The sequence below is a fragment of the Acartia tonsa genome, chromosome 1 (genome assembly GCF_053477335.1).
Source record: "Acartia tonsa isolate MP-2025a chromosome 1, ASM5347733v1, whole genome shotgun sequence".
Taxonomy (NCBI): Eukaryota; Metazoa; Arthropoda; class Copepoda; order Calanoida; family Acartiidae; genus Acartia; species Acartia tonsa.
The window spans coordinates 10923903-10934993 of NC_137260.1; the positions used below are offsets into that span (position 1 = coordinate 10923903).

The 11091-nt window shown below is 31.1% G+C and overlaps 1 protein-coding gene across 1 annotated transcript; it reads left to right on the forward strand.

The window, feature by feature from the left end:
* The first annotated feature begins 383 nt into the window (after positions 1 to 383).
* Positions 384 to 10406, forward strand: LOC145313002 (kin of IRRE-like protein 2). Its single transcript, XM_080152223.1, has 3 exons — positions 384 to 881; positions 6512 to 7090; positions 8889 to 10406. Exons 1-3 carry the CDS (start codon positions 512 to 514, stop codon positions 10091 to 10093), a joined length of 2154 nt encoding a protein of 717 aa, XP_080008349.1. The 5' UTR covers positions 384 to 511; the 3' UTR covers positions 10094 to 10406.
* Positions 10407 to 11091: the final 685 nt, after the last annotated feature.

Sequence of the window (11091 nt, forward strand, 5' to 3'; positions counted from 1 at the left end):
TTTACCTCCTAGTATACACTTTCTCTTTTCACCCCTTCCCTTTTTGTGATCAACACGTACCAGGTCGGACGGACCATTATCCAATTCGTCGGACAATTTCTGTGCTCGACGAATAAGCTTTCGCGGATTTTGTGTCCACCGGCCGGTTAGACAGAGTTGAGCTGATTGAGTAATTAACCCCCTGCTGTGCGAGCAGTCGTGTTGGGTCATTTACTCTCAGACACAGAAGTCTTTACATGCCGTGACGGGTCCTTTTCTCTTAACTAGAACTAGCCGTGTTGGGTTAGTTACTCTCGGACTACTGAGGAGAAAATCTGCCGTGCTGGGTCAACAATTATCCAAAATTGAGCGCATTCAGTCATTTTCCAGAATCTAAACTTTCCCAGTTTTATTAAAGCAATCCTTTCATTAACAAGCAGCTTAATAATTAAAAGAAATAAAGATAATGTTATTGTGAATTAAAGACTAAAGTTTAATATAATTGTTATAATAATAAAATAAAATAAGAACAATGATTTTTATATTAGCATTATTACCGTGTGCAGTTTTAGGCACCCAAAAGTTTATTGAAACCCCTGTATACACAGAAGTAAACCCGGGGGGCTCAGTACGGCTGCCCTGCCAGGTGGAGTCTATGAAGGGTGAGTGTAGATGGGAGAAGGATGGTGTCCCCGTGGGGCTCTACCCTGGCAAATATGAGATGCGGGGTCAGGCGGGTGACCAGCTGCAGCAGGGAGCTGTTAATTCTGGAGATTGTGGACTGGATATTCTTGGAGCCAGTATTGAGTATGATAATGGAGTATGGCAATGTCAAGTTACAGCTTCAGATTTTAAACAAAGAGATACGCTAATATCAGAGGGAGCTCAGCTTGTTGTCAGAGGTAAATATTAATTTTTAAGTTTCACTTTTTCGCCCATCAAATTATTACTTTTAGAAAAGTTTTAAGCAAAGCAGTTCTTTTTTAAATGAAATATCCCTTCTTCATTATACCAAATAATATTCAAATAAAAGTTTGAAAAAGAGTGGAGAAAAAGACTATGACAAATACTTTTCTGTCACTCTCTACCTATGCGGCAAAAATATAATTTCGATATCTACATTTTTCATACTTTCTTCAATTGTTAGGAAGAATAAAAAAGTGTTTGATGTGCCATCTGAGCAGCAAAAATGTTGTGAAAAAAAGCATTAAGAAATTTTTAATCTAAATAAAGACATCATTATTTAAAAGTAACAATTTAAGTTTTTCCTCTTCTTTTAATTATCAAAACAACATTTTTTGGTAGTTTTTAAAAAATATAATTTTATATATTGTAGATATTTTTCATATATTGTGGGGGGTTTATTAGATAAAATATGGTTTCTACAGTTGTATCATAGTGTTCTATTACAGTAGTTTTATGAGTTTTATATTAGGCTTATTATAAAGTAATAACATATTTTAATGTAGCGTTATGAGAGAAATTAGAGGGAAATGCGACACAATTAAAACATTAATTTGATCCTTCTTAATCTTTATTATATCACTAAATTGTTTTATTCATGTAATATGAAAAGGATATATTAATACTTTCCTTCCCTATATTGATAAAGTACAGCAATCATGTTTTAATACGGGAATAGAACCATAGAAATGGAAATAATTTTAATACAACATCAAAGCTTATGGTTGGCTGCTTATTAAATCTAAAGTTCATTGTACATTTAATCATTTTATGTTTCAATATATGGGTTAGACCAGAGTCTATTCATTTTTAATTAATTTTATAGTTTAGACTTTGAATTATGTATTAAGCCGTAAATGGAATAGTCTAATAATGTTTTCTGAGATGAGCTGTTTGGTATATTTCATTATATTAATTAAAACTATTTTTGATATGGTTAAATTTTATTTGATTTAAATTTAATGCATATTATTTTGCGTTCTGGGGGGTTTATTATATTAAAATGCATAGAGATATATGTCTAGGTCTAAAATTTTGGAATATTATTCTAAAAAATATTTTAAGAAAAGAGCATATATAGATTTTGATAATGCCGTTTTAAATTATAAAGGAATTGATATAAAAGGGTTTTATTTTTCATGTTTATCAATCCATTTTTTTCTAAGAATATTTATCAAAATTTGCATATATTAAAGTAGGCTAGACTATCCTAAATCTCTTCTCTATATATTTGATGAACAAAATAGATAGACAGATAGACAAACAGATAGACAGATAGATAGACAGAAAGTTCAACAAGATATGGACTTTCAAACTTTCTAAGTAAATACATTTCAAACTTTCATTGGTTCACTTCAATGTTTGATTTCCTACAAAAATATTGGGTAGAATTTCATAAAAATTATTACTACATAACCCATATAAAGCTGGCAGATTTAATTGTTTTTAAAGATAGGTATACCTACATATGTATTTTATTTTTTTATTTATAACTTTGATCTTTGAATGACCTACTAATCCATGAGAAACAAAGTTAACAAAATGAAACTCTCAAATTTCAATAAAAATTAAATAATGAAAGAAATCCATCATATAAAATATTTGTTAACGTATATAAGTTTACCTCATTTCAGCTCAAGTTACCAATAAGTCAAAAACTTTACAATAACCTTCTTAAATTACATTATTTGGTTATGATACAAATTTCATTAAAGCATAAATAACGCAGCTACTCTGCCTAAATTCACTAAATATATTGCTTTTGCAGCGCTAATTCTTAACTAAATGTTTATTAAGTTTTCAGTAATTAATTTATTTTAGTAGTTCTTGTGAAGATTAAATAAGGATTAGATTCATATTATGATTAGTTTTCTCATTGTTTTTAGTAAAAATAATCCTTTGGCATAAAAACAAAGACTGTTTATGCTTAAACAGTGAATATTTAGGCTTACAGAGTTTATAACAACAAAATAAATCTAAAATTGGGTTATTCTAAACAGTGATAACATAGTTATCAGCTTGAGATTATCGCCTGGAAGCCTTGTTATTGTTTTAAAGTTTGGGGACAGGTTTACTGAAGAAAAAATATAGATAAACTTTCTATAAAATATTTATTTATAAAATCATATTAGTTTTACCTTAATATGACTGAAAGGGTGTAAGGACAATATTTTATTTTTGCTGCCTTTTTTGCTAAATATTTTTATCAAATGCATGTTTCTATCAATGTTATTAGAATAACAACCACCCCCCCCCCCCTCCTAGTGTTTGAAAATATAACACCTTATAGGTGTTAACTATTAACACAGGGGTGTTGTTTTCATTATTTAAATCCTTACAACTCCCCCCCCCCCCTATTATCTTCCCCTCCCCAGGTTTAAAGGGTTAAGAAGCATGTTAGGGTTTATTTGAACATAATTTAACACCTACTTGATAGATTTGTTAATTTAATTTCAATTTATACACCAGTTGTAAGCAATAAATCAATTAAGTGTAATTCTAAACTATTACTTTCTATAGATATAAAAGAAATATATTAAAAGTATCTCCCTGTAATAATAAGCTTAACCAAATAGCTCAATTTAATGGGAACATGGATAAAAAAAAGAAAAAAATACGTAAAAATGGAATTTAAAAGTTTATACTACTAAAGCATAAATCATTCTTAACTTTGATATCAAATTTATTCTTCTTGAAAAATCATTTTCTGTTCAGTTGATCTAAATTATTTCAGAATACTTTATCCAGAGTCTAAATAAATTATGTAACCGGATCTTAAGCCTAATCTAACTAAACAAGAAAATGGTCCCAAGGGACTTACAAGCCATCTGTCCTCCTGCCTCACTAAAAAAAATATAAATATTAAGTATTATAAAAAGAAGACCTTTCTATGTTATCTAAAAGTTTAAAAATTAAGACCACACAAAATTAACCAATTTTTTTTTAACAATATCTATTTAAAATTAAGTCATTATAAGTAACCATTATATTATTATGTAAAGGTTAAAAAATAAGGGTTTTTTCAAAAGATTACAGGGTGTGGGAGAGGGGGGGGGTAAAAGTATTACAACTCAATTTGAAGTAAACAATGAGCAATTGTGTGCCTGTGGCGATTTCATTAACCTTACCCCCTCCCCCAACATTTTATCTGGACATATGACCACTTGAAACCCCCCTGTATACTTGTAGCTTGTATCCCTCCCACCCACATAGCATATTATCCTCCTCCCTCTGGTTAGACCACTCTTTCTCTCTCAAACCATTTAGGCAAACTTTGTTATTTGGATTGAAAATTGATGTTTCAATTCACAATGTCGATTGGTTTTGATAGATAGATAGAATGATAGTATAGATAGATATCTAGATTTTTTAGCCAGAAAGGTCCAAGAAAAAGATTTAAATTCAAGCCTTTGAAAATTGAAAAAGTTTATGGTTTTATTTTGACGCATTTGCTTAATGTTTCAAAAGAAAAACAATGAGAATTTTATGCAGAGCATAAAAAGCTTCATCTTAAACATAATATAAATACTAATAAAAAGTATTAAGGCGAGGATTTCTTCTTTTAAAAATGAAGAAAAAATAATAATAGTTTCATTTCTGAAAAAAAATCCACTATTTTTATAAAAGAAATTGTAAAATGATAAAGCTGTTCTTTGAAAATTTAATTTATCTTGTAAGGAATGTAAAGACGTTTTGGAAAACCCACCAATTAAAAGCTTTATAGGTAATTTTCTTAACATTTTAAAAAGTAAATCATGTTTCGGTATTTAGGAAACATAGAACTAGAAAACATATTTTGTTTTGGTGGATAAAAATAACCTTTATTAGTTTTTTTTGTTAGATAAATTAAATAAACACTTTTACATAAAGGAATTGTCTGATTTCTAGTAAATGGAGAAAGAAAAGAGACACACATCCTAAGATTTAGATAAAAAATATGAAAATTAAATTTCTCGTATTCATTCGAATCCGGTGGATAGGAACCGGTTCTCATCCATACGAAAAAACTATGTCTAGCATCGTATTATATCCAGCTTTCTACGAATATAAAAATGTACAATCATAAGATTAAAACCAGTTTTTTTAGCCGGTGTCTTCGGCACCTCGGGGCTAAAAAACTAGTTTTAATCTTATAATTGTACATTCTATATCCGCGGAAAGCCGTTTATAATACGATTCGAAAAATAACTATTATTTAAGTCTAAAAGATGATTATTATGACGAAACATATCATTTAAAAGATGAAACCTACTACCTATAACTTCATACAAATATTTTCTTCCAATAACTTTTCCCTGTTTGGCATATTTACATAAAAATTTTCTTCCACTAACTATTCCCTGTCCATGTACATATCACTTTCTGTCTCTCCTTGTCAGTCCAACGACAATTTCATTTGAAATCAAAGACACCAAAGAATAGAAGACAGATTTTCTTAAAAGTAAATAATTTCTTTGTTCTTGGAAGCAAAAAAGTTTCAGGGTGAAGGCAGAGACAGTTTAGGAATTATATTTCTTTTCTTTTTTTCCTTATAAAAACATTTTGAGGACTAAAATTCAATTTAGCACACCCCTGCAAAAGAATAAATTGAAATAAAAGACACTTTTTGGAATACAAATTTTTATGTTATATAGTTGTAGAATTTATAAAAAGATTTTGGAAATAAATTGTTTTATTATTTTTTCTATTTCCCAACAGTGTTTTATAAATCTATCCTTCTTTTCTCTCTTTTATTTAATCCTACTGTCTCTAACTTGTTGTAAAGTTTTTCTATTTTCTCCTGAAGCCGTGTGTTGTCCTAATACAGTCAATAGTAGGTTAGGTAAATCTATCTACTAAAAAATTAAAACCTTTTTGTTGATAGGAATGCAAATTTTCAGATTTTTCTTATATTCATGTTATTCAAGCCAACGACATTATCACAATTTTCTGCTGTTAAAATAGGACGTTTTTTAGATATGATATCAAACTATATGACATTCATTTAGCCGGCTAAAAGTGGTTTCAAACGTTATTCCAAACGTTAGGATCACAAAATAATCTTAGTCATAAAGTGTACTGTAACAGTAAATTTTAGGATATAGCTTAAAAACTGTAAAATCATTTTCCAAGGGGTGGAGTGGTCAATTATTTCTATCCTGGATTCTTTTTTACAAGTAGGGGAATATTTGGGGTTATAGGTGTTTGTGCACTCTTACCAAAATAAATAAGGAGAAAAGATTTCTTTCTTTTTATATTCATTAACCTATTTATATTAAAATTGAATATTTAAAAATGAACCATAAAACAAAAAATCTTCTAATTCTTAAATTGAAATATTTTTCTCTATATTGTATGAGTACCCTCTTATATACGTTTATAGGAATGTGTGTTTGGGGGGAAAACATACATTCATCCTTTCATAAAGCTTTTATATGTTAACATATTACCAAAAAATGACTATTCACATTTGTGTATGATTTATTTACACTTTTATTATTCAAAGATTGTATACATTTATTGCCATTTTTGTACAAAAGTACATAATATCCAGTTCTTATTATAAATTTATATTTTTTTTTCATTTCAGCGCCGCCTTCCAACGTGATGATCAAGACCAACAGCCAACCTGTGACCGACAAAATAACTGGCCGCGCCGGCAATCAGCTCCACATGGAATGTGAATCTTCCGGCGGTAACCCCGCTCCTACCCTAACTTGGTACCTTGCTGGACAACCCCTAACTGCCCAACAGGCCCAGGAAAACATCCGTACTGGTGAGGGCACCTGGAAGGCAATTTCTCGAGTCTCCCTGCCAGTTTCCCGTCAAGATCACAAGGCTGAACTACGCTGCGAAGCATCTCATGAAGCTCTGATTGAAAACTTGGTAACCTACAGCCAGCTTGATATCCTATACCCACCAAGAGCCGAGGCTAGTCCCAGCAAGGAAGGTGTCCTATCTGAAGGTGATTCTGTATCTCTATCCTGTGTGACCGACAGCAACCCACCTGCAACTATTACCTGGCGTAAACAAGGAGGCAACATGCTGACCAGCCAGCCCAGCTTCACCATTCAGTCAGTCAGCAAAGATTCCGCCGGACAGTATGAATGTGTGGCTGAAAATATCCTGGGACTTTCTGAACCATCTACTGTTATGATTAAAGTTAAATGTAAGTATTTAGATACTTTTTTCTAGTTAAAATTAAGTTTTATATACTTTTCCTTTTTCTGGAAAGTTTTTAATTTTGGTAGGAGTTATGTGGAATTTAGCAGCTAATTGTCGTTTCTTTCCCCCAAATTTGCTTTTTTCTGCTCTCTTGAATGAAAGTTAGCAAAGTTGTCTTATAGTGTTTAGATTTTAAAACAAATGTTTTGCTTTGAGGGTTTAGAATGTAATGATTTTCCTTAAATCCTTTAGAAAAGTAGATTCAGTCTTGCAATCTTATTTTTAACTTTTATAAATATCTTTAAATTTAGCTGTTTTGTAATAATTTTTGGCTGTTTTTGCTTAAGAAAAGAAACAAAATTCAGTTGAAAAAAGTTGAAATTTATTTAAAGTTTAGCATAACTTTTCTTTTCAAGTTGGTATGTTTTATATTTACCCTACTTTAAACAACTTTATGTAAAATACAAATTATATGTTCTACTAAAAGTATAAATTTTGAAAATTTTATCATAAAACGTTAAAATGATTTTATTTTCCAAATTCCTATACTATATTTTCCAATAAGAATCATCAATCTACATCGACATTATTATTTTCCCCTTCTCAAAAATCCTTTTCTCTTTAACATTTTTATATTTATTGAAAAGTCAATTTTCCCTCCTTCTCGTGTTGTTTTTGGTTTTTGTTTACAAAAAACAACCACTAATTTAAAAATGCTTATTGAAAAAAGAAAAATGTCTATGAAATATAAATAATTATGACTTTCTACCTAAAAATTGTTTAAAAATGGAAAAATTTTCAAATTAAAACAAAACATTTTTTTACATTGTAGAAATAGTATTTATTGTATATAATAAACCACTAGATTTATTATTTTGGTTCAGGCCCGTCACCACGGTAAACACTTGGACAATAGACTTAAATTAGAGAGCTTTGAATTTTTAGGGGTTTGATAATTTAAACAATAGACTTAAATTAGAAAAAAATGCAGCCTTATTTTAAGGGGATTGAAAATTTACTTTTAAAAACAAGTTTGTTTGTTTTTAAACAAAATTATATTTTTTATTTACAATCTTTTGTATACTAAAAATACGTCCAATTAAGGTTTTTTAGTAACATGAAACAATGCAATTTTCTTATTATATAAAAAAATAAGTATTTTAGTAGTAGAAAAGTATTGTTTAATACAAATCAAAAGCTTTGGTAATGTCTAAAAAGCAAAAACTAAAGGCAATATTTGGTTTGTCTGAACAATCCATTTACCTTTTATTTCTTATTTCAATATTTTTGTATTCTTACTGCAAACTTCAACGTAGAAGATTTTTTTCTAAAAATTTCATGGATTTTTTCTTCTCAAAACTGTAAAAATTTGACTGTTTTAAAACATTGCTGATTTTCCACCCCTACCTATCTATGTGGAGGTTTGTTTATCGGTAATTATGATGTATTGCCTCTACAAACTATTCTTTCATCTACAGTAGAGGGATATGTTAATTGATAACAAATGCTAGTGCAGTAAAACCATAAACTGTTGCAATGCACAAATTGTTTTTCTATTCTTTATCCCCTTCCCCGGTTCTTACTTATCCAATAACTCATAAATTAGGGATGGTTGTTCTTAAGTATACAAACACGGAATTATAATATAATCCATAAACAAAGTTTTCTTTTGTATGGAAATACATTAATGATAATATAGATAAACAAGTAAAATTATGTCCAAAAATATCAAAGCAATTTGTTCCTAATAATTTTTCTATGATTTCTTGTTCTTATAAAACTAATTATTTTTCCTATTTTAGATTCTCCAGTAATCCTGTCGGTTACCCCGACCTCAGAACTCTCCTCCACAACTGGCGAACAAATCCGTCTGTCCTGCTCCGCCGAAGGCAGCCCATCTCCCAGCTATACCTGGCTCCAGCAGCTGCCCAGCGGCGAGGTCCTGGTCCGCGGCTATGAACGTGATTTAGTTATTGAGCGGCTTGATTATGAACACCAGGGTGAATTTGTTTGCGGCGCTAAGAATGCTGTCGGTGAAGTTCAATCTAAACCTGTTAAGGTTCAAGTTAGGGGCGCTCCCTCCGTGTCCAAACTAACAGTTGCCACTGAGGTTGTTGTAAAGGCTGGAGATGACGCAAATCTAGAAGTTGAATTCTGCTCCAACCCAGAACCCCGCCAACGGTGGAGAATCGGACAAGTCGGCGGTGTCGGTCAAGAAGAGACAGTTGTCCTTAGCCCCAACCAGCGCCATGGCCGCTTTATTGTAGACAACAGTATCCCTATCCCCGGCAAACACTGCTACATTGGCATCCTGAGAATTTTAGGCGCAAATCCTGATGATTCCCGTGACTATATCCTTGAGCTTGAAAATGATCTCGGCGTTGACCGTCATGCCGTGAAGCTAGTAGTTATCCAGTCGCCAGTTAGTCAAGAATTGTTTGTTGCAGTTGTTGTCGGTGGTACCATGACATTTTTGATCATCAGTTTGTGTGTTATTTGCCTGATCAAAGCGGGTAGATGCTGCGGCTCTAACGCGGATGCGGAAACTAACAACAAGAAAGGCAGCCTTCATCATGATATAGCCGCCGGCAGTGATAAGACAGATGTTGAAAGCTGTCACAGCAGCCAGAGCAGCCAAGTGGGTCCCGGGCACACAATCTTACCACCCGATGCTTTGTATGGCACTGTTGAGAAGAAGAAAAACACTTCAGCTGAGCACATATTTAATGATTCAAAAGAAAAGCTGCGTCCTGACTTACTGCCGACTTTCAGCCGCAGCGGCAGCCCAAATAACGGCAACGGACACTTTGACACCCTTCCCATTCGTCCCACAACCTATAATGATCTCCAGTTCCCAAAGTTATCCAACTGCGGCAGTATGAAGAAAAAGAAGGCCAGATCTCAGGGTATTAACTGCCAGATTTCCACTAATCAGTATGGTTATATCAACTATCTCAATCCGGAAAACAATCTTTCTACATTTGTATCTAATAAAACTTATGAATAAGCTATTATAATAATACTTAAATAATTATAATTTAATTCTTTAAAAACAAACAAGTCAAAGTTGTATTTGATACTTTTACTTTGTAAAAATAAAATTTGTGTTCTTTTCCTAAATTTGTCTAAAACGACCAAGCCACTTTTGCTTGAAACACATCTCAAAGAGGTGTGTGTATACAAATTTATTATTCATGATAGTTTATAAGGCTGTGATAATTTGAATTAAGTTGCCAATGATAATCTCTTTAGTGTATAAATCATTTTTTCTTTATTATTATTATAATTATGCCATTTGAATAAATTTTGTAATAAAATTATATTTGTGTTTTTAAAAAAGTATGACCTGCAAAGCTTCTCTATAAAACAGTTTTGTCCGGTCCAAATACAGCATACTGCATAATGTTGCTTGAAAAAAGTTATTTTGTAAAACGGTTTTAAATATGCTTTACATTAAGAATACTATTTATTGGTTAAAGAATGACTTTAACAATATTTTACCAATATAAATATTTATTGAAATAAGAGTATATAATAAAGAGCTAGATAGTAAGTCCATTTATGATTGCTTTACTTTTAGGGATGTCCTAGTTAAACATGAAATATAAGCATTTAGCTAATAAAATAGAAAATAAAAACGGGCAAAATAAAGCAAAAACAATTAAATTGTTTTTGGCCAAAAGAAATTGTTTGTTTTGAAGTTATGCTGTCCCCCTTTCTTTTTATGTTTTATACAATTTCAATTTTGGCATAATAATAATTTAGTTTATTTATTATTCATTCAGGAATAAGGTATAGACAATGAAAAGTTTTTTATTATACCTAGATGATTACTTCATTGGGGTGGGATAAGTATTCAACCAACCCTTTGATTGCACGAACTGAAAGTCCAGTTTAAATTTTAGTGAGTTGGGTCTATCAATCGGCCAAGACATTACCTCTATTCTCACTACAAGTGTCACATATCAGACATAGTAGCAGTAATTATAATTTTTAACATCTTTA

What these genes read in the sequence shown, in the direction of transcription:
- LOC145313002 (XM_080152223.1), top strand. Translation starts at nt 512, where the DNA reads ATGATTTTTATATTAGCATTATTACCGTGTGCAGTTTTAGGCACCCAA. An exon ending in AGCTCAGCTTGTTGTCAGAG is followed by an intron (nt 882 to 6,511) that starts GTAAATATTAAT and finishes TTTTCATTTCAG; the next exon opens with CGCCGCCTTCCAACGTGATG. An exon ending in TGTTATGATTAAAGTTAAAT is followed by an intron (nt 7,091 to 8,888) that starts GTAAGTATTTAG and finishes TTCCTATTTTAG; the next exon opens with ATTCTCCAGTAATCCTGTCG.